Source organism: Acinonyx jubatus, chromosome E4 (assembly GCF_027475565.1).
Source record: "Acinonyx jubatus isolate Ajub_Pintada_27869175 chromosome E4, VMU_Ajub_asm_v1.0, whole genome shotgun sequence".
Classification (NCBI taxonomy): domain Eukaryota; kingdom Metazoa; phylum Chordata; class Mammalia; order Carnivora; family Felidae; genus Acinonyx; species Acinonyx jubatus.
Window position 1 is genome coordinate 58340303 of NC_069395.1, and position 26953 is coordinate 58367255.

Genomic DNA, 26953 nt, shown 5'->3' on the forward strand with positions numbered 1-26953 from the left:
ACCGTCACCCCTAGGCCTGTGCTGGGAGGCTATTGTTAGCTTGCCTTTGTTTTCTTCAACCCTACTCCTCTGATGGGAAGGCAGCATTTTCTGAATGGGAAATCACGTGACTGCTCAGAAGGCAGCCCCCTCATCAAATGCCCACTGGTTCAATGGTGACGGCCCCTGTGCAGGATCTGGTTCGCTGTGTGGCTATGAACACCCGGAAGTTAGGGGCGCCAGTGTCTCTCGTCCTACCCAGTTGAAACAATTTTATGCAACTAATTTATTTATTTAAAAAAAAAGTTTTTGTTTTTTGTTTTTTTTCGAGAGGGGTTGGGGAAGGGCAGAGGGAGAGGGAGAGAGAGAGAGAGAATCTTAAGCCATCTCCATATTGGGGGCAGATCTCACCACCCTGAGATCAGGACCTGAGCCGAAATCAAGAGTCAGACGCTCAACCAACTGAGCCACCCAGGAGCCCCTCTCATCCCACCCGGGTTAAACGTTCCTGATACTATTTGACCCTTTCTCTCTCTCCAAAAAAAAAAAAATGTGTTGGTGGTGATTTGGGGGGGAAAAAGTCAGCGACAATAATAGCAGACACGTTATTATTACCTGCTGGGCCCAGCACCCTGTAATAAATATCTTATTTAATCCTCACTATCACCTGATGAGACAGGTCGTGTTACTGGGGCAGAGGGCAGGAACTGCGATAAAACAATTCCTGTCGTACAGGAAAGCTGCCGCCTTATACAGCTTGTTAAACACCTCCCTCCCTCTGGGACTGAATGGGATGCAGGTTGCAGAATGTGTGCTAATGGATCAGGAAAGGAGGCCGCCGGAGCTCTGCCTTGGGGGTGAGGGTGCAGGGAAGAAACCGGAAGCAGGAAGCAGGAAGTATCTCTGCTTCATGCTTTTGGGTTGGCATCCCGGAAAACTACGTGCTGTTCGAGGGAAGCCCCTCTAAGCTGTAGCCATGAGCCCCATGAGGGCAGGGACTCAGAAGGCCTCATCCCGAGGTCAGACATCATTGTCCTTATGGAGGAGATTTACAAGAACACCTCCCAACACGTTTTTTTCCCTTTGTTTTCGCCACACCCTGAGGGTAGAGGTGATTACCCACCATTTTGCAGATGAAGAAGCTGAGGCCCAGAGAGGTGACGCGGCTTGCCCAAGACCACACAGCGGCTTTGTGGCAAGGGGAGGGCGAGAATCTGCCTGACACCCCACCCGGGGCCCCTTCTATTTCAGCATCGCCTGGCATTGAGCAGATGCCCAAGAAATATTTGATCAGTTACATAATCGAGTTAGGTCCTGGGTCCCTTTGGGGAAGTTTCCAGGCTATCACCGCCTGCCTCAGGCCCGCTGCTCCCAGCACAGGCACAGCTGGACCCGGTGGAGGAAGATCCTTCCCCGGGAAACGTGTTGCGGTTAATATCCTCTCCTTGACCAAACCACACACAGCATACCTGTCATCGGCCATAAAATCACGCTGCTCTTTAGAAAGAAAGGAAGACAGAGAGAAAACCTGTCCCTGTTACTTATCTCTGGGGGAGGCAACCAAGTCCCCTCCCCCACTGCGCTGGCTCTGCCCAACAGGAAGAAATATTTCTTCTCATTTGTTCTAAATTTACTGTCCAGTCATTTTTCTGTCCTCATTTTATGTGTCAGGCAGCTGAGCGATTTTTCTCCCAGCCCTTTTTCTGAGTCTCGGCCACCCCCATAAATTGCCGCCGACACCTCGTCTCCAGTCCCCAAAGAAAAAAATCACCCCCGGCGTTGGCGGTCTTTGCTGGGGGCTGGCTTACCTCCTAGAGGGTTTCAGCCGCCTACCTGTGGTCAGCAGGGGACTTCTGGCCCTGCCCCGGGGGCCAGCGGGCAGGCCAACCGTGGGTGGACCCCCTCATCTTCCCTGAAAAGCCCACGCTATCTAAGGAACGTCTACTCTGTGCTCCAATGTCCAGGGTAGAGGCTTGGTGGAGGGGACTCTCAGAACCGGACAAGTTACGTGGGGCGGGGGAGGGGGGGGGAGCGCTTTGTGGGAGGCAGGCTCTTGCACCTCCATCCGGTGCAGAATTTCGGGTGCAGAATCAGCCATTGAGTGGCCAGGGGCGAAGGTGGGGGGATAGGAGCCCCATTTCACACCGAGTGGAGGGGGCGTGTTGGGCCCGGCAGGCGGGAAGAGGAAAGGCAGGTGGGTAGGAAAGGACTGGTGAGCCCAAGGAAGAGCAGTATGTTTCCCACCGGAGCAGGAGAGGCAGCGTGGGGAGGGTGTCGGGGAGCTGGGCCTGGATCGGGCCTGAGCCCGGCCTGATGAGGAGTTTGGACTTAGTTCTGAGTGACCGGGTCATCAGTAGTTTCTGAGCAGGGGCTGTGGGAAGGGACGTTTACAAAGAGATCAGCTGCCTGGGGCCCAGAGGGGGTCTTGAATTCGGGCGGGAGTCGCAGGCTTGAGGATTCGGGGAGGGGAGGGGAGGGGAGGGGAGGAACCCTGCCGCCGCCCTGAGTCACACAGCACGCGGGAGAAGCCCAAACATCGCTCCAGGAGAAAGGCGGGCAGGGCCGGACCCAGGGGAGGAGGGCTCAGAGAAGCACAGTCCCGGCCGCCTCTCGCGCTGTGTGTGTGTGCTGCTGGGGAAACCTGAAGTTCTGTGTGTGTTTCTGCGTCGTGCTGTTGGGAGGTTCTGACAAGTTATTCCGTTAAAGGGGTGCCTGGCACATAGTAAACATTAAAGAAATGTTAGCATTTTCACCCTGTTTAACAGAAGAGGCGGCTGAAAGGGTGACTAACGTGCCGCAAGTCACCCCACGGGTAAGGGCAAGCCAGCGCTCAAGGGCAGGGTATCCACTCCCACAGCGGGGCTGCAGGCGGCCACCAGAGGGCACTCTGACCTTGGGAGAAGCCGCCACTGTGGGCGGAGCTTAGCTGGCAGGGGCGGAGACAAGTAGCGGGCCCGGTACACGGGGCGGAGTCGCTGCAAATACCTGGCAGGAAGTACGGTCTGAAACCCAGGTCTCACGGTGCAGCGAGCTTTGAAATAAAATTGCTTTTATTTAGCCAAGACATTTATTATAGCTCCTTCTCCAACCCCGTTGCCCTAACATGGCAGCGTAAGGGGCGCCTGGGTGGCTTAGTCGGTCGAGCGTCCGACTTTCGACTCAGGGCAATGAGCTCCTGGCTGGTGCGTTTGAGCCCTGCACCGGGTTCTGTGCCGACAGCTCAGAGCCTGGAACCTGCTTCGGATTCTGTGGCTCCCTCTCTCTCTGCCCCTCCCCCACTCGCACTCTGCCTCTCTCTCTCAAAATAAATAAACACTAAAAAAATTAAAATACCAGCGCCAACTAAATGGACAAAGGTTAATATGGCAGCGGGGATTAGCGGCTCACAGGCAGTTTGGGGATAGGACAGGCTAGATGGATTTCTGAGCTACCTTTTGTAGGGTGCATCCGATTCTACCAGATGGCAGAACTGCAGGGAGACAGAGGGAGAGGATATGTAGAGGGAACAGTGCATGCAAAGGCACAGAGGCAAATGGTCCGGAGGCGCAAGGTGTGACCCCGGAACTATAAGTGTGTGGGGAAGGGAAGGGGTTCAGGGACAGGGACAGACAAAGCTGAGGCCATGGGGCTGGGACTGGTGAGTAGTGAGACTGCCGGGTTCAGGCTGGGGGGGGGGGGGCTCACCAAATGTACCTTCGTCTACTGCTTATGAGACTCCTTGGGGCCCAGGGGAGGGAGGCCCAGCCCCAGACCCCACTGCCCTGAGGGGGAGACTGCTCAGTGCCCCGCACCGAGGAAGCAGAGTCAGGAAGGGGGAGTTAACCCCGGTTCCCACAGTCCTGATGAATGATCTCATCCGAACGTCAGTCCCGTTCTCTCCCTGTGGGTAGGCCTTAGGGAGCCACATACCTGACTCGGGTGGTGCCATTCATCCAGACGTGGGCATCTTATCGCAGAGGCTTCCAGAGTGCATGGTTCATTTGGGCGCTCACACACGGCTGGGCTGCAGCGGGCCTAAGGCAGCAGTGCTGCGTCCACTGGACAGCTTCGCTCCCCCGCCTAGTTTCTGCTTCCCTTCGGTCTTCCCCAGGATCTGTGACCCCACCAGGTGTCATGTCTGGCTGTTGGGGGAGCCTGGGTTTTTCCCTTGGTGCTGGTCCAAGGGTATGGGAGAGAAGCTGTGGTCAGATGGGGTGTGGGGAATGGATTCAGCCCCCCTTGTCATGGTTTCCCTGGCCAGTCAGTTATGGGGCCACCCTAGGACGGTGGGGACGTGTCCTGTCACCCTGGGCCTGGCTGATCAGTCTCATCTCTTGGCACAGAGGCGCAGAGTTTTGGCCTGCTGGATCCCAAACTGTGCTACCTGGTGGACGGAATCCTTTTCATCTATGGCGTCATTATCACTGCCCTGTTCCTGCGAGCAAAGGTGGGTACCGCGGACTCTGGGGAGCAGGTGTGGGCTCCCCTACTTGCAAAGTCTCAAGCATGGGCAGTGCCCGGAGCATGGCGTCCCCGGCAAAGCAGGGACCAGCCAAGCGTGCCCCTTGGGTGGGCTGGTGTCTCACTGAGCCTGACAGAGTGGAAGGGGCAGCCTGATGCCGGGGTCTTCGCGAGGAACCATACAAACGTGTAAACATCCCAGCGTCCCAGGGCAGCGGTACTGACGGCAGAAAAGGGGCTTTAGGGAACTAAGAGCGGGAGGTGGGGACCTACGGTCCCTCCCCAGGTCCTGTTGTCCTGCTGCTGACTGAGGCCCCGCCAGCGTGTCTCTGGAAACCTCAGGTTCCGTGTCAGGAAGTGCGAGGGTGAGCCCAGAGCTCGGGTTTCAGCGGGTGCCTTGCAGAGTCTGGATTTCTTGGAAGGGCTGGAGCTGGGGCTGGGGGGACGCCGCGGTGCCAGCAGAGGGTGGAAGGAGGCTGGGTCCTTGTTATCACTTGGGTCCCCCCAGCCTTCTGCTCTTTTGGACTGTCGGTTTGGGCGAAAGATGCTATTTGAGAAACAGTCTTATTAATTTTCGGTTTGAAAGTTGGAACAGCGCTGTCCTAGATGATCTCTCGGGTGGTTTCCAATGCTGTCAGTCTGTAGGATCTGTGAGATCTGTTGAGATCTCCGCCTCAGCGGAGAGAACTGAGCCGAGAGCGAGGTCGTGTGTGCCTCGGGGCAGGCCCGCAAGGACCCTAAGCTAGCGCCAAGCAGGGACGCCTGAGGTCACGATGGGAGTCGCGACCGTGCGCAGCCTCCGTCCACCTTGGAGTTGCTCTCCGAGGCCCCGGGGGGGGGGGGGAGGGGGGGGGTGGCGGCGGCGAGGGCAGCGCCGCCGCCCGGGTGGGGGGACCAGCGCGGTGGCCGCACGCGTCCCCGGCGGACCCAGCGCTCTAACCTCCCCGCCCCCTCTTCCAGTTCGGCAGGAGCGCGGCCGCCCCCGCGAGCCAGCAGGGCGCCAACCAGCTCTACAACGTAAGTCTGCCCTCCCGTCGCCCCTCCCCGCCCTCCCCCTCCCCCCAGGGGACCGCGGCCGGGCCCGGGCTGCAGGCTGGCGGGTTGTCGAGCCTCCCTAGGGCCCGGGAACACGGGGACCGTAATCGTACCCGCCGCGTCCACACGGTCCTGCTTAGGGCGCGCTGGCCGGTGAGCCCCTCCCACCCGCAGGTTGCAGGGGCCCGAGGCGGGTGGGCGGGGACGTCAGTGGGTCTTCGGAGCCGCAGGGAGGAGGTTTCACTCTCCTGGGGCAACGGGACTTGGGTTGAATCTATTTACACACACACACACACACACACACACACACACACGCACACGCACACAGAGTCACGGGGAACGCATGTTCGTTCTCTGAGATGCGGGTACCCGGCCGGACCAGCTTCCACCCCAGCCCCAGGCCTGCTCCTTTCCTTGAGAGCCACGCCCAGAGGGAACTCCCAGTCCCGCCGGCCCAGCCCTCAAGAGGGTGTCTTTCCAGTCCCTGAGCCTTTCCCGTCGGTTCTAGGAGCTCAATCTGGGAGGAAGACAGGAGTATGAAGTTTTGGACAAGAGACGAGGCCTGGACCCTGAGATGGGAGGAAAGCAGGTAGGCATTCCTGTCTCTGCCTGTGTGTGCCAGTGTGGGTGTGCTCAGCGGCCGCAAGGAGAGAGCCCCTCGGTGCCTGCGCGCTCTTGCCCCCTCCCCCCGACTCCATCCTATCCCTCAAGGGCCCTAGGGCCCTAGCACAGGTGGAGCCATTGCTTCCATGCCCTTCTCTTCCTCCCCCCAACCCCCCCGGGCTCCGTTCTGCATCGCAAGGGACCTCCTGTACGTGAATGTGACACCCTTGTATCCAAGGTCCACCCGCTTGCCCTCAAACTTCTTGTCCACCCTGAGATGCACACACAGTGGGGCCATCTGCCCCCCAAAGGAACAGATCTGGTGAAGAGGGCCATACGGGAAGGGCCCGAGGCCACTGGACAAGGAATTCTGGGTCCCAGGTACCCCTTGGAGCGTGGTGGGGCTCCAGGCTCCTAGTGGCTCTGTTCTCTTGGCTGTGAGCTCCACAATCTGTGGGGACTGGAGGCTTTAAAAGCAGGGCTCAGCCCAAAGGCCCGCTGCCCAGGTTTTAGGGTGGCCCTCCCTTGTTGTTTCTGGCCACACCTGTCTACCCAGCCCCCTGTGTCTGAGCCCTGTGCTGGGCCTGCCGTTGCTAGAGCGGACGGGCGGGGAGGAGAGGAGACCCTGGCAGTTTCCTTGGCCCCTGCCTTCCAGCCTCAGCTCTCCTCTTCCCTGGACTAGGAGGGGTGAGGAGGGGTGGGGACGGAGGGGTGAGCAGTGCTCCCTCACCGAGCAGTGGCTGGCCTGCTCCAAATGAAGGTACTCAGTACCTTTCCTTTTCAGCCAGAAATCCCACTTATAAGTTTGTGGTACGTATGGCACTGTGTCTGCAAGGGGACACGCAGACTGGCTCTCAGCCGAGACCCCGCGGCCTGCCCTGGGCAGGGCTGGGCCAAGGAGGCCATGTGGGGAAGTGAACCCTGTGTGCAAGGGAGCGTGCAGTGTGCACTAAGAAGCAGAGGCTGAGGTAGAGCTGTGAGGGTGGGGGAGATGGGGGCAGGGCTGCAGGAGGGAGCTGGTGGGGGGCGGGCAGGCAGGTGGCCCCGGGTGTGCGCAGGGGAGGTACAAGGAGGCCGCTACAACCCTCCTGCCTTGGGTCCCTGCTTCTCCACCTCTAACCTTCCCCTTGTCTTCCCCAGCAGAGGAGGAGGAATCCTCCGGAAGTCGTGTACAATGTGAGTACAGGAGGGCAGGCTGGAGGGGGGCTCCTGGTGACGGCATCACTCCCTGCCCTGTGCCTTTGCCCCGCTTGACCTTCCTGTGCCAGATGCCCCACCTGCTCGCTGCCTGTGGCAGCTGGCTGTGTATAGAACACCCTTCTCTTGCCTTCCCTCCCTCAGCCCCTGAGTCTGCCGTTGGAGTTTCCCTGTAGATGGCCCCGGAGAATGGCCAGGTCAGGCTGGACCAGTATAGGGTGGCAGGCCCCTCTGAGGGGCTCCTGCTTCTAGAAGCTGGAGTCTTCCTGAGTGTTGCCTCTTGCTCAAAGGTCAACCTCCCCCTCTGGGTGTGCGCCTGATTGTGGTTTTCAGACTGTTGACGTGGGTCTGCCACGAAGCGGACCAGAGAGAGCTGACTCTCCTTCCTTCCTGCAATTGGTTGATCCACAGCCCGTGGTGTTGGCTGTGTAAAGAGACCGCTTGCTCAGATAAATGGTTCTGGGGGCTCCAGGGGGCCCTCGCATTGTCCACATTCACGTTCTTTGGCTGGGATTCCACATTTTATCTTTGAACCTAACCTGAGCTTCTCGGCTCCGTGCAAAGGGCTGGCAGCTCAGAGAAGAGTCCAAAGGGCTGAGGAGAAGGGTGAGGTTGGAGCTGGTCGGGGACGGAGACGCTTATGTGAATAAGGACTGGGGCTTTGATTGTGCGAGCTCCCCGCCAGTAGGGAGTCGAGAGGCATCCTCTTGTAGGGGAGCCCAGTGTCTTCTGCATAAGGTAGTGAAATCAGTGTCCCGTGCCCTCTTCTTTTCCAGGCGCTGCAAAAAGACAAGATGGCGGAGGCCTACAGTGAGATTGGGATAAAAGGCGACGTGAGTGCTGCTTCTTGATTCCCAAGAATTGGGTCAGGATGGGGATGCTCCTCCCAAGGAGCTCCTCCTCCGCTTCCAGATGTGCCTGCTGTAGGCCTCTGTTCCCACCCGTTCGCCTACACTCCCCTTATCACCTGCAAAAGCCCCTGTGATGGTTGCCAAGGGGCGAAGCATTGGCCGTACTTAAGATGCTAAGGAAAGGCTGATGTTCTTTCAGGGACCGAGTCCCGATTCTAAGACGCACTACGCTTTGTACGAGCAAGTCAAATTTGTCACCATCAGGAATTGCCATGGTGTGCTCTGAGCCAGAGCTCAGAGCACTATCTATCTGCTTGCCATTCCCTGTGAGCATGGATAGCAGCCAGGAATTCTGGGAGGGGCCGGGAGGCCCATTTGTTCCAGGTGACAAGCAGCGTGGCCAGCCCCCCACGCAGCCCGGGATCCTAGGACTCCGATGTCCGGGAGGGCCTGCATGGCTCACAGCAAACCTGGGCCCCATCGGGGACAATCCTCACCTTAGTCTTCGGGCCTCAGGACCTTTCTAGCCCAGGAGCAGGGGTACCGGCTGGGAGACTGTCACCTCTGATTCTCCGGGGGCCCCTGGAGTAGAGGCCTTGAGCCGGAGGCCGCTGCTGACTCTGCCTTTCTGCCCTTTTGTCTCCCTCCCACAGAACCAGCGGCGGAGAGGGAAGGGACATGATGGCCTCTACCAGGTAAAAACGGATGCGGAGCATCCGGTCTGCGCTGCGGGCCCTCGGTCCCCGGGTGCCGTCTAACCAGGGGCGAGGCTAGACGCCCACGTTCTGCTTGCTGGTGGCACCAGCTCTCGCCATCAGCCGGGCAGGGCGAACCCGAGGCCCCTGAACCGGCCGGGCCCTGGGGCAGGGCTGGGATGTAGCGATTGAAGCGTGGCTCCCACGGTCGTGCCCACGGGAGCCCCCGGGGCACTGGCTACGGAGGAGCAGCAGCTGTGCAGAGGCCGTGCGGTCTCGCCAAAGGGTCGATGTAGGCCGAGGACGCCACACGAGCAATTTCCTGCCTCTTCCTGCGCTGCCCCACACCCTTGCAAGAAGCCTTGCCTGTGCCCCGGACCCTCAGACCTAATACGACGGGTGGATGGGTGGGAGAATTGAAGGACAAAAAAAAAGAGAGAAATAGCAACTTTAAAAAGAAAGTGTCGTAGTCAGGTGTCTGGTTTATGCAAATCAGTGTGAATGATTATGCAAACGAAGGAGAGCCAACCTATTTCCCCCAGTGGGATTTTATTCGGCTACTTCTGGCTCCCCTGGGCCGTTCACAGTTTGCTTGACGGGCTCCAAGGTGTCAGGCTACCCAGCTTGCCTGAGTTCAGAATGACGTCAAAAGGGCCCCTAGAATTTTCCTGTGAGTGGCTTCCTGGATCTGTCTTCTGGACCAGGGAGAGACGTCGTAGTGGGACTGGGACCAGGACAGAGGACATAACTGTAGTGGGGTGGCCCGGGAACAAGGCTCGGCGGGGGGGCGGCTGAGGTCAGGGAGCCACTGTCTCCTTGTGACAAGTCCTGGCTTCCTGGAGGCCCAGGTGTCAGGGACAGCAGACTCTGGAGCGAACCCCGATTCCAGCTCAGTGTTTGGGGAGGGTGGGGGCTCTCCTTCCTCTTTGGTCCAACAGGAGGTTTCTCTAGGCCCCAGACACTGTAGGGCTCAGTGCTCCGGAAGCTAGGAAGAAGGTAAGAATTTAGCTGGAAAGGAGTTGCTTCCAGATCATTCCTAGCAGGGCATAGAACATATTTTTTCTGTAGCCTTCTGGGGCCAGGCCCCTACCTGGGGTACGAGGGGATCGTTCCTAGGCCTCTGGAAGCCACTTGTTGGCCTCCAGGTAGCCTAGAGCCCACGCGGAGCTCTTGACACACTTTTCTTTTCTGATTTGCTTTCACTAGGGGCTCAGCACGGCCACCAAGGACACCTATGATGCCCTCCACATGCAGACCCTGCCCCCTCGCTAAGAGCACCGGGCATTTCGCCAATCACAGGCCAGACCTGAAGACACCCAGATTGTGAAAGACACAGGATAAAGCGTTTATAACCCAGTTCACTCGTATTTCTTCACCACCCAAGTATTCCTTTTCAAGAATAGGACGCTTCGCGTTGTAACATTTGGTCACGTCCATTTCCAAACCGTCATGCACGGAACGTCGTCCCTGGACTCTGCAGGGGAGTGCGTTCCCCCAGGGCTGAGGCCCCGTCCTCGAGGAGCCCGTGGTGAACCCCGCAGGTTCTCGGGTCTTCTGGTTTGTTGGGGACTGTGGACAGGCCCCCGTCCTGGAGGCTCTGGGCTCTCACCTGGGAGACGGGTGCACACTCCTCACAGCCATGTTCGGTCCATGTTTTGTCAAGTCCCCAGAGAAACTCAAATGTTAGCACATATCCTAATAGGCTCTATTGTCCTGTCTGTATTTGAGTGGCTTTGCTCCTGCTGTAAATCCGGCGTCTGTTGTCAACCCGTGCCTTCATGTCAAGGTGACTTGTAACTGGGGCAAAGGGGCTGTCGTGCATCCCTGTGAAAGGTCTGTGCAGAGGGGACAATGGGAGGGGAGCCGGGGCACGTCCGCAGTGGATGAGGTGGGGAGGGGCAGGGGGTCATGGAGCCTCCGTGGGGGGCACGGGGTGGGGTGCGGGGCACACAGGAGGGGGCCCTCCTCGGTCAAGCGTACATTCCCTCCGGAGAGGTCAGCATCTGTGGCCCAGGCACTCAGGGACCCAACGAGCCTGTGCTTGCCCCCGCGGAGCTCACACTCTCCGAGGGGAAGCGAGTTGTGACCAGAACGGCCCAAGGGGACATAGCAGGTGCCCTTACGGGTGTGACGCAAGCAAGCGTGGGGGCGAGGGAAGGGGCCGGACCACACTCTGTCCAGGCCCTCGTTCACGTCGTGCCCCAGGTGAGAGACGGACGTCACCGGGAAGGTCTCGGCAGGAGGCTCAGCCCCACGCAGACCCGCAGAGACACCCCCCCCCCCGCCCCGAGGGCCGTGGCGGGACTGTGGACAGGCCCCCGTCCTGGAGGCTCTGGGCTCTCACCTGGGAGACGGGTGCACACTCCTCACAGCCATGTTCGGTCCATGTTTTGTCAAGTCCCCAGAGAAACTCAAATGTTAGCACATATCCTAATAGGCTCTATTGTCCTGTCTGTATTTGAGTGGCTTTGCTCCTGCTGTAAATCCGGCGTCTGTTGTCAACCCGTGCCTTCATGTCAAGGTGACTTGTAACTGGGGCAAAGGGGACTCTGGGGAACATCGCCGTGTGATTACGGGGCACGCGACTATGAGTGGACAACCCTCTCTGTCTGCTGAGTTTTAATTTATACTCGTTTGCTGAAGCCTTACTCTTTCGCATAATAAACGCTTTGGTGAAAATGCGTGTTCTCTGGGCTTTATTTTGGCAATCCGGCCGCTGACGGTAATTTAGTCGTCGGGCAGTCCGTCTGGTGCCCTTGTCAGGGGACAAAACTGACCTCCGGAGAGCAGCGTGGCTCCCTGGGGGGCACAGGTGGAGTGCCTCCATCTGGGTCGGTGGCCGCGCCTGGAGGCCTTGAGTGCAGTACCAGTGGGCAGCGTCAGGCTGGGCCAGGCCTGGGGGGGGGGGGGCAGGAGTGCAGGGCTTCCGGCTCCGTGCCCAGCTGGTGGCAGAGGGAGGCCAGCGAGCAGCCAGTCAGCAGAGTCTGGGACTTGCAAACAGCCGCTCATGCCACTGCCCCAAACCTCAGTCTTGTGGGGTTCGGGGAGGGCCGAGGACGACAGAGGTCTTCTTCCGTCAGGTTCCCTCTAAATGTAGGGGCTGTAGGCGAGGCCCCAACTCATCAAGCTAGCAGTTAATATCGGGTCGTGTTTGAGATCAGAACCCAAGATCGTGGCTGTTAAAAGCCCCCCCCCCCCCCCCCAGCACCTAGGATTCCGGCGGGAGTGCTGTGCATCCCAGGCCGGGGGGGGGGGGGGGGGGGGACGCATAACAACTCCCGAAGAGAAGGCATTCAATTGGTAATCCGGCCTCGGTAATCCGGCCTCGTAGGGGGAATTCAATTCCATTCAACAAATATTTACCCTGCACCTACCTATTTTCCGTGCCCAGCACTTTACAAGCCACCCGGGAGGACAGAGAAGTACCACCACAGGCTTAGGGGCTTGACATTTTGCCGCTGGATGCCAGGCGGATCACAGAGAAAGAGCAGCATCCCGCGGCTGTGTCGCGACACACAGGGCGCCAGGCGGGGAGGGGTGGCTGCCAGCGAAGGGGTGCGGACAGAGCCCGCTAAGCTACCGGAGAAGCGGGCAAGTTTCCCGGGCGGAAGGCCTCGGAGGAGGGACAGAACGTAGGACGGCTGGTGACAGCCAGCCCTAATTATGTAACCTGGTCACGAGGCAACGGGACGGGAAATGGGTGTTGTGTGGCGTTCGCGGCCTTGAGTCTAAGACAACAGATGGCCCCTTTTGGGTTGCCACTCCTTTGTCTTCTACTCACCGGGCACCCGAAGTTGGATTCATCTGTCAGTCAAAGTGAGTCAGCCTCACACGTCAGACCTAGTTTCAGGGTCCGCGGAGTTACACGCAGGCCGTGTGACCCGTATGTATGGCTGGCTTGAAAACAAGAGTTTGGCCCAGTCCCGTCAACAATTTGGCTCAAGAGGCAGGGAGGAAAGCCAGCGGCGAGGTGTGGGTGCCACAGGTGACCTGGGTGGGCAAGGGCACTTACCGGACCACAGGCAAGACGCCCGCACGCACAGAAGAGCCAGCTGGGTGAGAGCCACAAGTGCTGGGGGGAGGAGCCCAGGGTCAAGGGGAGGCGGCCCAGGTGCCGCTTCCTAGGGCCCGGGGCTCCCCCCTCCAAAGCACAGGTGGATTCCTTCCATCCCAAGAAGCTACTGATCGGCTCAGATGTGCCGCCAACTTATTTTACGTAAAAAAAAAAAAAAAAACCCAACTCTTAAAAGAAACATCCATTGTAAGATGCAGCCCTGTTTCGTAAGTGTTAAAATAGGAAGATGGGTTTTAGAACAAAGGAAGGCCGCTCACTTGCATTGAGGAAGCACGGACGCGTTTGCGTGTGCATGTAAATTAAAATGGAAGCTTTTGGTATTTTTAAAAACCTGCATCACTTTGTTGTCACTGAAGTTAGGTAGGATGTGGATATTTCTGATCAAGTTTTCTTCTTCCTGGAGTATGCCCTAAGAACAGAACGGTCACCGAAGCCGGGTTGGGCAGGGACAAAAAGGGCAGGTGATCAATTCAAGCTAAGAGGAGGTTCCAAGGGGACTCAAAGCCTGGCCATTCGGTCGGCTGTTCAGCCGTAGCTGTAGACCTGGTCCCTGTCCACAAGAACTCATGATGCATTTTGGCAGCCTGGCACCGGACGTTTCTGCGACCCTACGACTGAGTTCTAACTACAGAGGTCCTGCATCTTCGAGCGCTCGTTTTTGGAGAAAGGAAAGGCAGCAACAGAGCAGATGTCATGGACACCCTCTCGCGGGGAACTCAGCTTGGCCGATGCCAAGCGGAAGTGGGTTAGAACGTAACTCCCTTCTTAACAAGGCCTACAGGGTGATGATAATCAGTACTTTATCCCCATTCTGTAGGGATGGCTTTTGCCTTCTGAGGTCTTTCTCATGCTGGCGAGCGAGCAGGTCAGTCTCTACCAAACAGAAGATTTGTTAAGGACTCCGCAAATTGCTTTAAGGGATAAACTTCCCAAACTTACATGCAAGCTACAAACCCGAGGGGTGGGATAGCAGCCTAGTCGGGTTACATCAGGGGACGAGAGGAACCGAGATCGGCCTTCCCATTCCGGGCCCTTCAGAGGGTGCAAGCACGTCTTGAGACAACAGCGCTCTCCTGCTTCAGGGAGCACATCCGGTAGACCCGGGTTGCACATGGTCGCGAGACAGGGAAGTTAGCCTCCCAAAGCTCTTCAACAAGCTGATGTTTGCTTTCTGTGGGAAACTCGCTTTAGGATTCAGATTTTCAGGGGCACCTGGGTGGCTCGGTCGGTGGAGCATCTGACCTTGGCTCCGCTTTGTAAGTTCGAGCCCCGCGTTGGGCTCTCTGCTGTCAGCCTGGGGCCCGCTTCATTCAGATCCTTCGTCCCCATCCCTCTCTGCCCCTCCCCGGCTCCTGCTTTCTCTCTCAAAAAATAAACATTAAACGAAAAGAAAAAGCCTCGAATTCTCATTCAACAAACTGCATTCCAGACGCTAAATGTGAACTCGTATAAGCTAGAGGGAGTGAAGTTGAGTTGTGTGCCCTCCGACAGGAGAACCAGATGCCAAGTCCGGGGCTAGCTTCTTTCAGAGAACCCTCAGGGAATGGGTGTTCAGGATGTGGCAGGAAACGTTGGAGGGGCACCAAAGAGTATAAAGAGCGAAGGGTGGAAAAGTCAAATTCAATACCTGGTCTGCCATCGAAGACACAAGAGAAATGGGAGCCCTGAAGGGTGATCTTGCAGGACCAGTCAAGGGCCTGTGGCTTTCTTTGGTCACACAAAGCCCTGGGGTGCGAGGAGACGACCCTGAACCCTCAGGGTCTGGGGAGCGAGAGAGGTGTGGCGGCCACAGCACTCCAGGGGACACAGGAGGAAGTGGGCAGTAGGACCCAGGGTGGGGGTGGGCTAGGAACCAAGGTGCCTCCAGTGCCTGGGACCCCTGAGAGCCCCTCCTGGAAAAGACCCACGGGAAGGCTTATGCGACGGTCTGTGTGCGGGAAGCGTCCAGAATACCAACACGACAAGTGCAAGGAAACTCCAACAATGTGAAAACACTTGGAAAATGGTTTAATGATGTTTTACAACAGAAACGAACTGTACAGTTACAGTAAGTTTAATATATATATAAAAATTACAGCAGACAAATGCATCTACACAAAACCTACCATTTCATTCTGATTCACTGTCACCTACGCAATCTCTCCCAAGCCTACAGCCCCGGTGGGAGGCCCCAGGAGGGGGAATCATATAAAGGGCACTTTTAAAGAGACAGCACCGCTCATATTCCCCACCACCTCCTCAGGCCTCGGGAGGCACATCAGCTAGTTCCCCAAAATGTGAAGTTGCTTGCGTTTTGGGTTTTCAAAATCCAGAAAACGTGTGTTTCCCAGGGACCCGGATAACAAGGGCCCCCGAAATCCAGGTTATCAGCAGATTCTTACAAAACATTCCTATCCGAGGGGAAATGGCTAACCAGGCACTCTGGGGCAGTGAGGCTATACAAGAGCCACCCAGATTGCAAAGTTACCTAAGGAGAAATGTAAAAGGACTCCCAATCAACTACTTAGAAATTGTCACTGCCTCATTAAAGCTGCTGGACAATTTTGGAAAGAATCATTTACACCACATCATAAGTTTCCACAAAAGAGAACTCAAACTCACATTTTAAACTTAAGTACATAAAACAAAAGTTTTGGGAGGCCAAGGGGCCAATACCCCTTATGACCCTCCCTCGACAACAGTGGAAAAACACCCCTGAATCAATATTAAAAAAAAAAAAAAAAAAAAAAAAAAAAGAAAGAAAGAAAGAAAAAAAAAGTCAAAGGAATAAAAGAGAAAGGTGGTGGTGGTGGTGGTGGGGGGGAGTTAAGATATTTAAAGACAGAGAGAGAAAAAAAAAAAAAACCAAAGCATCTTTAGGAAAACACGATCACGGTCTGCTTAAAACAAAACAAAATCCCTGTCGGGAACGGTAATCAGCAAATATGCAATCCAAATTGAACCCGGTAGAAGTTTATTACTGAATATTATGTACACTCAGAACTTTTTCATTTTCTTTTTTATTATGAACACCTAGGCAGTGAAAACTGTTATGTTAATACATACATAGACACGCCCAAAACATACAAAAATACTATTATTTCAAACTACTAAGAATAGGACAGTTCAGTTATTTTCATGCTATGACTTTAAGAGCATTACACTGAAACAAACAAGAAGTTAAACGACATTTTTTTTTTTTAATATCCCAGAAATATACCAAAATATACATCTAAGCTTTGGAATTACTGAGGTTACACTAATGCAAGTGCTGGGTAATCGTACTTAATACACAAGTCTAAGGTTCTGCAGGAAAGAAATCATCTTTGGTATCTGCATCAGGCTAATATTATTAACATTTGGATTTTGCTTTGGGATAGAGCTTGTATGACCCTAGAACCAAATACCCGCCCCGCCCCCAATCAACTGAGATTAAAAAGATCCATGTAAAAAGTTCCTTCATTTGCAAGCCCCCCCACCCCCACCCCTGTGTTAAAAAGTCACAGGCATCTACCTAGCACAAAGGTTGTGAAATACAATGCATAGTTGCACAGTGGTGCTGCAGAAAGGAAACCAACTACGGTAAGGAGAAACGAAAAGCTCGATAATCATTCTGCACGTTTTCTCACAAACAGGGCAGAGCCACTTCCAAGCAGTTCCAGTAAAGGAGAGAAGAAAAGGCTTAGAAGGGCACCTTGGCGTGTACTCACTGTCATGACCCCAGAGGTCCAAGCACCCAGCAGAGCAGCCAGTCCTGCACCAGTGTCTTCAACGTCCCCCCACTCTGTGGGTCCGGCGGCCCGGCAGCAGGCCTTGGCCTCCCAGCTCCCCCGTGCTAAAAGCCCCTGTGGTGACCGTGGTTGCTGGGGGGGTGGCTCATCACGACGATGGCGGCTTTTTTATTGTTTTGGAAAATCTGAAATGCCAGTTTGTTCCACGGCACATTCACAGGTTGGCCAGAGCAAAACTACCGAGGACGCACCTCTGCAAACCCGAGCACATGGAAAACAGACGCCCCCCCCCACCCCCGCCTGCCCTTCCTGTGGGTCACAGCCCCCCAACCCCACCCCTAGCCTCACTCCTCTAAATGCCAGGACGCCACAGACTGGATTGATGCTGAAGACTTCTCTTTTCTTTGGTTTTTTTGTTTGTTTTGAGTTTATACAATCATTAAGGAATCTTTGGTTTTGGCTGGAAATTTAAAAAACAAAACAAAACAAAACAAAGAAACCACCCTCCCCTGGCTTATAGCAGCAGTAGTAAGACCTGGCAAAGCTTTCTTTCAACACTGGGGGTGGGAATTGAAGGCTGGGAACTACATTCAAAGAAAAGGTGAAAGGGCTGGGGATGCAGCTTCTAAAGAGCCCGTCGGATACAAGATTGTCAAATAATAATAATATTAATAATAATAAAAACTTAAATATTTGGATTTATTATTATTATTTTTTTGGTCATGACAAAGGAAAAAAAGTGAAATGTGTATGCAGCAGTCAGCTTAAAGGAGCCTTTGGTGTCTTTTTCCCTTCCACCCAAAGTCCTGAAAATGAGCAGAACCCTGAGGCCGCAGAGGGGGACAGGACGCTCCCACCCCAGCAGGCGGGGGCGGGGAGAGCTGGCCAGCCCCCGGAGACAGGGTGGCAGGGAGAGCGGATGTTGAGAGACCTGCGAAGACCCCCTTGCAACGAAAAGAAACAGAAGATTGCAATTTGCCCTCGGTTTGCAGTAGCTTTTCAGCAGCGACATTCAGAGGCTTTAGGAGGTCCCACCCTAGGCTGCAGGTCCTGTGGTGCTATAGGCCAGAGTTCAACGTTACTTAGAGGAGGGGGGGCGGACTTGGCAACTCTGGAGGGTTGAGAAAGCTACAGCAAGTTACTCAATCACGAGTTAGAAATGAGGTATACGACAGTCCTGGACTTGGGGTGGGCGGAAGCGCCACCCTTACTCACCCAGCCTTTGCTATTACCATAGAGGGAGGAACTCGACCTGTGGTCTGCTGCGGCTAACGCGGGAGGCCTCCCTCCCGGGACTGAATAATGCGCTCAGGCAGACGGGAGAAGCTGGGAGAAGTCCGTCTGCCTCTCCCTCCGTCTCCGGGGGGGGGGGGGGCACACCACCGATGCCACAGAGAGCCCAACGCTGTGACACGCCTGCAAAGTCTTCCGCTCCCCCCGCCCGCCCCCAACATTTGCAGTTTTAAACACACCCGGGCTGGCATCGGTCCACTCGATTCTTAGAAAAGTTCCGTGCCTTCTGCAGACCTGGGCAGGGCGAGCGCCACAGACGTGGCATCCCCACACGCCTACAGCTACGGCCTTTCCTGACAGAACCCCCTCCGTTTCAGCCTCTGAAAGTACATCTCCTTTCCTGCTGCGTTGTCAGACTCACGGACGGCGGGAGGGGGCCGGGGGCCGGGGCCGGGGTGGGGGGGGGGCACGGCCTTCCCTCCACGGGGCTCTGTCCTTTTTCACGGTTTCATTGGCAGGAGATTCTAATTTTAAAGAAGCGTTTGGAGGTCTCATTTTTCACACGGCACTGTATCCGGCTGTCTGCCTGCAGACTTTGGGATATAACGTTAGAGAACTCAATGCTGCTGCCAGGTTATGAAAGAAGCCTTAAAAGCTGCTTTTGTAAGGTTGGGGCTGACTTAAAACAAGGATGAACAAGTAAACAAAGAAAACGCGGGGGAACTTTGCAGCAGACCTCAATGTTTTTTTTACAGTAAATTAACTTTCGGGGTCTGACCTTTTTGACAGTGTCCTGGGTCTGAACTAGAAGGTGGTGCCGGGGGGGGGGGGGGGGGGCTGGAGCCCCGTGCCGAGAGGGGGCAGATGCAGCGACACAGAAAGAACCAGACACCGCGCCTGCCCTCCGCGACCCGTGCTCAAAGTGGTGTTCCATCACGCACACCTTGTTTCCCATAACTTCTGCTTCAAGTGCTCTTATCTTCAATATCCCTATCACCTACTTACAAACCTATTTAGCGCTTTGAAAGGTCACACAATATTAATACCACTTTTATATAATGTCAGAACAGATTATTAATAAAGCTTTCATGAAGTTCTGCAACCTGATCAATTTTTGACGGAATATTAAGAGAGTAATAAATGTCTTTTCCCTCTCTCCCTTTCTGTGTCCCATCAGTAATACACCAAGACAATGAACTTCTCAACTCCCTAGAACCCATGTATAAAACCGTTCTGGAACAATACAGCTCCCTGGGAGGATAAAGGAGTTTTGGTTTTCCATGTAATCCTACTCTTGAAAATGCTTATCCTTTTTAAGTGACAGAACAGAGATAGCACATCTAGGGATCATCTGAACTCAAACAGGCTGTACTGGTTCTATTTATAAGTGTTAGATAAAGGGAAATAAAGAAAAAAAAACCCCTCTACCCCCATATTTTACGCCGCCCCCCCCCGCCCCCCGATTGGCCAGCAATTCTAAGAACATCACTGCTACACTGAGCAACTCTACCCGTCTTTACAGAGCCAGCAGAGCGAAACAAAATTCATCTCTTTTCCGAAGCCAGGACAACCAAGACTTCCTTCAAAATGTGGGTAAGGGAGGGGAGAAAAGAGGGGAGAGGAAAAGGAAAGAGACATAGGTACAGCCTTTCCAAATCTCAGCCTTTCACTCCTATTCTGCCTGTTTTGAAAACGTAAGACTCAACAATGACATAGCAGTGTCTTTGGTACCTAAACCAAATCCCACTCGGGTTCGGTGAGACGGATGGTTTATTTAAAAATAACCTTTCTGGAGGCAGAGTCCATACCCGAACGTGGAGAGCCACGGCAGTCTGTCCCAGAGTACGGGCAGAAGGGTGCTTTGGTATTTCCCAAGCCAGCATTTCTCATCCACATTCCCACCAGGAACACCCCTCACCTCAGTCTCACCAACCTGCCAGTCCCCAGAGGCCACGCCTCATCACACGCGTGAGGCAAGCAGGCTGGCTTTCAACTGCTCGGGTCGGTTTTGCTTCTGTTCGAATTTTTGGTCTAGACGGAATTAGCCTTGGCATGAGAAAAGGAAGGAGGGCTTTGCAATGTTGCCAACATGACAGAGGGTGACGAAAAGAACCTGTTCCACTTTAGTTTTCCTAGTTGAGGATGCAGCACTTGTCTGTCCTTTCCGAACGAAATGGCGCATGCCTGCTTCGGCCTCCGTTTCTCAACCACACACCCAGATGGATGTCCACACACGCGTCCTTCGCCCAAGCTCTTGCCACACAGAGAGGTAATGAATCCTTAGGAGGGACTGGCAGGGTCTGGGGGCAAGGGTGGCCACGGGAAGGGGCACACATGCCTTAGGGGACCCTGAAGCTAAAGCACCGCCCATGTGTAACCCACACGCTGCAGTGCAGGTCAAACCACGGAGAGGCCGACGAGTCCCAAACCCACTGCAGAGATAATCAAGTTTCCTTTGGCAAGACAGATACGAGGAAAAACAAACACACATGAGCAACATTTTCCTTCTAACATAATCAATTTCTCCTCTCCCCACCCCAACCCTCCCTAACCCTATAAATTGTAACCTATAAACAGGATCCCAAATACATACAGCATCAATCATGTTTATCAACCGTAATAAACATCAGTTCAACTAAATGCTACAGCTAGAATTATTTCCACTATTTATAAAGGTTTTTTTCTTTTTTCTTTTTTTGGTTTTTAGATTAAAACCAGGTCTGTAACAATGCTAAGCTACGCTGAGGTATTTTATGAAGGTGCCAGAAGCTAGCTGTTACCCACCAGCGTTACCCTCACAGATTAAGGTATCGCCATTCAAAAAGAAAAGGAAGAGGAGGAGGGGGCTGAAAGGAGCTCCAGATCACAGAATCAAAGTAGGATTCACTCAATTACTGCTATTAGAAAAGGCGGAGAAAAGAAGAGCCAAAACAAGGACCCAAGTGCTTCACGAATGAGGACAATTAGAAGAAAGCAACAGCTCACAAACCATATGGAAATCTGGGTATAAACTGGACAAATCTGAGAAACACCACATTCCTTGCCTTCCTGATGAAATCCTCTCAAATTATCTTACTGGAAATCTCCGGGGTGTCCCATTTAATCTCTTTGGATTAACGAAAGAGTGAGGCAGAACAGGGCTGGTATCAGCTTTTAATGATAAAAGCGGTTTATTTATCCTGCTCCTGTTCAAGCTCACATTTATTTATACTGTGTGCGCCATTATGCCAACCTGCCTAATAGCGGATCTTAGTTATTTTTCTTAAAAGAATGGCAAAGATTCTTTTTCCTTCTCAAAAATGAAGGTAAATGCTAAGAAAGATTTACCATCTTAAAGTGTCATCTTCAAAATGTTTTAAGACTGAAAATGACTTCAAAATGGCCAGGGCCATCATTAGATGAACAGTGTCATACATTAAATGCTTTTTATACGCACATACAAAATGAACTCATCAGTGGTTATGATCAAATGAATCCGTCAACTGTTGCCCATTTGAGTAACTTTAAATTTCAGGTCTTGAGAGCCATTTTCTTGGTAGCATGGATGGTCTTTTAATATTTTCAGCTGCAATGCACATGGTTTGGAGAATGAACTTTAAATTCATCAATTTTAGATGCTGAATCCATGGAAAAGAATTTGGCCAACACCTCATCATGAGTTGTTGAGGCTCTTCTTCAACTGAAGGTTATCAAACCGTAGACTGACCTCTGGGGTGCCCCTAGGGGGTCTGACCCGGCGGATACTGCCAGCAGGAGGTCTGGGCAGGCGCCACTCCCCACCAGCTCCCCACCAGCTCCCCACCAGCGCTACCCACCAGCCCTGGGGCTCGGTGCACGCGGACGTCTCCCGGCTGGCCCTTCTCCCTTTTCTTCCTATCTCAACGGGTTTACTTTTTTCTCGGTGAAGAAAGTTTGGGGAGGATGACGTGGGTTGGGAACAACTGTAGACTATGAACTACAAAGAGTTTCTTCTGTACGTTTATTATATACACTGACTGCAATGTTTACTATCAGGGTTTGGAGCTTCAAATATCTACAAATATGATTTCCTATATATGCAAATGTATCCAGCCTTCCCAGCAATTTAAAGAGAAAAGTTAATGTTAAAGATTGGGCTGACCTTAAATCTTGTGTCAAGAAAATATCTGTGCTTCTGGATAATACAGACAAGATTCCCCCATCTTCCCAAATACATGAGGGATAACAGGGCAAAATAACATAAAAAAGAGGTATAATTGTGCTTTTTTTTTTCCCCCAACAATGAATGAATTATGTAGAACAAAACAGCATGATCATCTCACAAAAAGTCTTTTAATTAACCTTATTTTCCCTTAAAAAAAAAAAAAAAGGATCGTTAACTTCTAATAATGCTACCATGAAGTACAAATAGGTATGGTCCTACACAAAATGAAAGTTGGATTCCTTTGGTTCCGTTGCTTGAGTAATAAGTTGAGTGAATTGGGATGGTATTGGTCTTTCTTATCAGATAAATAAAAGGAAGCGTGTATTGTGTCAGGTAATAGAGGTGAACATTTTTTTAATTCTAAAAAGCTGCTTATATAATTCAGAAACATTTAAACTAATATATAGCACTCAACTTATTTCTTAAATCAGGAACAATAATATTGTTCCAATAAGAAGCCCTTTTCTAGGTCTTTCTGCTCTGTCCTTCAGATTCACACAGGGTATAAATAAAGTTCATGACCAAATTGCACTGCTTGTGATAAGCAGGATTCAATTACATTCACCACTCCCTGGGGAGGGCCCATTACCATGGGCAAATACAGAAATATAGTATCACTATAAATGCATTCAGAATTAGTCTTTGGTTTAGTATGTATTCACCAAATTCAGGGAGGAAATAAAATCTGCATAAACATGGAGGCGGGGGGGGGGGGGGGGGGAAGGGGAGAAGAAGAATGTACAATGAGTTCTGATGACCGATCTGGCCCAACCGCTTAGAAATGCAGAAACTACCAAACACCTCTTTTTGGTCAAATGGCCCCCTTAATTTCCAGACTTTCCCATATAAGGTGGTTCAAAGTCAAGTCTGAGTACCTTAGCTTAGGAGATTCACTCAATTCAAAAAGCATTTCTTGAGATGATAACTATAATATAAAGTCAAAAAGGACTCAAGGTTGAGTCATGAAGCCATATGATCAGCAAAATGTCTAGGGATGGTGGTGGGGAGTGATTTTAAGCTAAATACCTATCAACAAACTGTTTTAGTGTTTCCTGTGTACATGTACAAATGTACCTTTTGTTTTACAACTTGTCTTTAAATAAGAAAAGAACGAGAAAATTTTTAAATGTTACCTTTGTCTAAGGATTTCTTTCTTTTAAGCACGGATTTTTATGCTGGTTTAAGGTTTATCCTCATGAAGTGATCCACACACACGCGAAAAGGCAGAATCCCCTTATCCCAGGCTGACTAGAGAACACAGACAGGGCAGAGAATAGAAGCCCATCGTCCTGATATTTAAAGCTTAGTATCTTTAAAACATTAAAGTCCGTTGGTGAACCTTGTTTAGGAGCGGGAGCATCTTTTGAACCACACAGGAAAACACACACACAAGCACAGCCTTTCTTTGCCCTTCCTTTTAATCCACTGGGTTTGAGTCTCTTAGGACTCCACACTTCCTTTGGCAGCAGTTTTGGGAAATTAATGCTATAACCTCTAATCTGGGACGGTGGGTATCAGCATTTCCCTCCCTGAATCCTTCCTCCTAACTTACCACTCCCAGGGGAGGGACTCATTATAATGGGCAGCTACTATTAGTGACAGCCCTAAAACCATTTGCACAGACTAAAGTTAGAGATGTCAAGTTGGGATACAAGATGAAACTGAACAACATCAGAGAAGATGGAGAGGAGAAAAATTAGTAACCGACACTGCCATTCTATTTACACACCGAACTAAATACACTAGTTAAAATCAAGTTAATGTCTGCCCAGAGGATATTACAATTAACCAACATAAAAGATTAAAACAAGCAGCAACTTTTATATAAAATAAAGACAAATGAAAAAAGAAATTGTCAGTAGCATCTATCTCCTCAATGTGTCTGAAATGCACGTTATAAACTAGTCCATTAGTACAGCAGCTTGCTAAAAATTGACTTTGGTTCAAGCTTAGTTAAAAAAAGAAAACAAACAAACAAAAAAACGACAACATAAAAAAAACACACCACACATAAAAAAAGGTGGATGGACATTATTTGTTAGTTTCCCTGCTTGCAGTTCACTGATTTTGGAGGGATTTTAGGGAAGGTGAACGGTGAGAAGAGGAAATTTAGGTTGATAATTAAATACTCCATGAAATAAAACGGGAAGACAGAAGCAACAAAAGAAAAATTAACAAAGGGACTAAATCCGTTTCTGGCCATTTAATATTAAGGTGCCTGTCTCCCACTTGGACGACCACACACAAAAATACACGCTGTATCTGTATCACTGCCTTTCCCAACACTGTGAAGAGACAAACACACAGACTCCAAGCTCTCTTGGGGACATAAGCAGAGCAATCAGAACGAAAACGACCTGTCCACTCTCTCTCAGACCCTAGCTCGAAAGGGGGGAAAGTGCAGTCTTGGGCCACTGGAGATAAAAGCAGGCAGCCACAGATACCAAACGGGAACCTGATCTCCAATAAGAGCAGGGGGCTCAGACGAGCCGCAACGCAGTGATCCAGTCGTCCGGGAAATGTTTTGGTACAGACAAAACATCGTAATAGTACGCTGACACAAAGCGGAATTGAATTTCCAAGTTACCCTCATTCCTCTTCATCTACTTCCATAAACTCTTCCTTTCGACGGGCTCATTTACATCGTCTAGAAACACCCTGAAAACAATTCCGGAAGCTAATCACTTTCTACAGCGTATAGCGAGACGTGTATTGCCGTTCTGACCTACCGAGCTGGAGCATCACTAATAAACCAAGGAGACACTTGAGGTGTGTGCAAAGTTCCTGCTCAAAGTCCTTCAAAGGTTCTAAGACCCCGTGCCCAGCTAGTAAGTGCATTCTCCAGTCAGGGAAGCAAGGAGAGTCTTAAGGTTAGAGGAATTTACACGTCGTCCAGTGAAAAGGAAGTCTGCGGCCACCGGAAAAGGTGGGAGCCACAGACTCTTCCCATCACACCTCTTTGGGGGATACAGACTCGATGGCAACAGTCTAGGGGAGTTCCTTCAGAACACAACAGAAGGGAGGAGCTTCCCGATTTCAAGAAGTCAATTCGCTCTTTGCCAAGTAAATGAAAGGAAGTTTGAATGAAAAACTTTCACAAAATGGAAACAAACAAACAAACACACCAACAGTAGGAGCATTTCTCAGGAGACAGGGAATCAGGAGAACCACCAAGTCAGGTGTCTGCAGTAGTCTTTGCTCTTCGGAACCAGATCCTGCCCTGCGACACACGCGGCCGTCTCCACGGACAGCAGACGCCGCCCCGGTGCACCGCAGGATCTGGGCCTCAGGGTCATTCAATGATCCGGGGTGAGTGAGAGCTACAGTTCAGCAGGAATTGCTTCCTACACAAAAGTGCTCCGAAGGCACCACCTGATGGGGGAGGGGGCGTGTGTGGAGCGGGAGTGTTTGCACACACTGCCATCAGCTTCTGCACCAAGCCTCTTGCATAAGTGGCAAAAGAAAATAATTTTCTAGCACCTCTGTAAGAGTCATCAAGGATAAGGAAACCAGCAAGAACATTCCCCGCAGTTAAGAACGTAAGTCTCCCCTTACCCCCAAACCCTCCCTCCCCACAGTGTGGGAGCTCACTGAAGTAGGATCCAGGAGCAAGAGATAAACATGTCCAAACTATATATATATATATAAAAAACAATAACAACAACAACAATAATAATAGAGATACAGTAATACAGGCCTGCCTAAATTGTACCAGTTAAGAAAGGAACCCCCAACACAATTGATACGATTATAAACACCTTGTTATGACTTACTGGCCTGTACAACAGACCCATAAAAATGATTTTTTTTTTTTTAAGAAAAAAAGAAATTTAGACAAACAAGAAATCCCCTTCCTATATCGGAATTGGTAACCCACCTTAACTTGTCATCATGACTGCTGGAAATGATAAGTAGTCCTTTCACTTATGTTTTTGTTTTTGATTTTTTGTTTCTGCTTTTTTTTTTTTTTTTTTAATTTTTGGTTAGAAAGTTCTCCAATCCATGAAGCAATCCTGAAAAGACAGTGTTTTATTACAAAATTAGGCAAATGTTGTCCTGTCTCCATCCTTTTTTTTTTTTTTCCTCTGGTAGGCGTTTTTCTCCTTTTCTCCCTTCTCTCCCTTGCTTGCTGTTGAAACATGGCAAGAGGAAGCCAATCACATTGTTCAGTCTCAGCCTGGCTGGCAGGCCACTCGCGCGGCAGGTGGCAAAGGCTGGTGGCAGGCCCCGCGCGGCCCCGCTCACTGTGCCTTGGAGGCGGTGGTGGTGGTGGAGGCGGCCCCGCTGGCAGAGGCCACCGTGAAGAGAGAGTTCTGGATGGACTCGGCGGACGCGGAGGTGGCGTGGAGGCTGGCTACAGGCCCAGAGTTCCCTGCGGAGGCTGCGGCGGCGGAGACCAAGCTCACTGGGTTGCTGGTGAGCAGAGAGAGGTTCTGAGGGTTCAGGAACAGGGGGGCAGTCACGATGTTGGGGGCTCCTCCCGCATTGGCAAATACCAGGTTCCCAGTCGCATCCAGTGACGTTATTGGAAGAGAGCCACCAGAAGCGAGAGCTACAGACAAAACCCCCCCCAAACGGGCAGAAAAGAGAACGTTAACACCATTCTAGAGAAGCCAAGTAACACACCAAGGGTGCTGAGGCTTCCTACAGCCCAGGTGGGAACGGTGCAGCCCTTAATTGACTTGTGTTCTTCACATTCTGCCATCCTGTCACCAAACGAAGTTTCCTTATGATTTTGAAAGCACCTAAATAGGCTGAAATTCTAACTAATTTAACGAGCACAAGCAGGACAGGTGAGAGGGGAGAGTTAAGAACTGTCTCGTGAATCAGAGCTACGCTGCCATCTCAGAACCTCAAGTCTATTCCATCTTCCTACAAGTATTTTTAAATCTGTCGTTTTGTTTTTAATGAAGATTGCCGATTGTAACCCTCTTCCATTCAAAAGACAAACT

At 52.1% G+C, this 26953-nt stretch overlaps 2 protein-coding genes across 7 annotated transcripts in view; one reads left to right on the forward strand and one right to left on the reverse strand.

Annotated features, from left to right (window-relative positions):
* The window catches only part of CD247 (CD247 molecule), a 73020-nt gene extending 62800 nt beyond the window's left edge, over positions 1-10220 (forward strand). The window contains exons 2-8 of one of the 2 annotated variants that reach the window (XM_027046292.2): positions 4302-4405; positions 5380-5436; positions 5963-6043; positions 7198-7233; positions 8031-8087; positions 8759-8800; positions 10007-10220. In XM_027046292.2, coding sequence (XP_026902093.1) covers positions 4302-4405; positions 5380-5436; positions 5963-6043; positions 7198-7233; positions 8031-8087; positions 8759-8800; positions 10007-10072 — 443 coding nt within the window. In that variant the 3' untranslated portion in view covers positions 10073-10220. The remainder of the gene's footprint in view (positions 1-4301; positions 4406-5379; positions 5437-5962; positions 6044-7197; positions 7234-8030; positions 8088-8758; positions 8801-10006) is intronic. The other variant, XM_027046293.2, reaches the window with a different exon arrangement.
* The window catches only part of POU2F1 (POU class 2 homeobox 1), a 192247-nt gene continuing 173195 nt past the window's right edge, over positions 7902-26953 (reverse strand). For 3 of the 5 annotated variants that reach the window (XM_053209423.1, XM_027046291.2, XM_027046290.2), the window contains one exon: positions 25914-26553. In XM_053209423.1, the coding sequence (XP_053065398.1) occupies positions 26243-26553 (311 nt within the window). In that variant the 3' untranslated portion in view covers positions 25914-26242. Of the gene's footprint in view, positions 8034-14865; positions 26554-26953 lie in introns of those variants that run through there. The other 2 variants (XM_053209422.1, XM_027046289.2) reach the window with 2 other exon arrangements.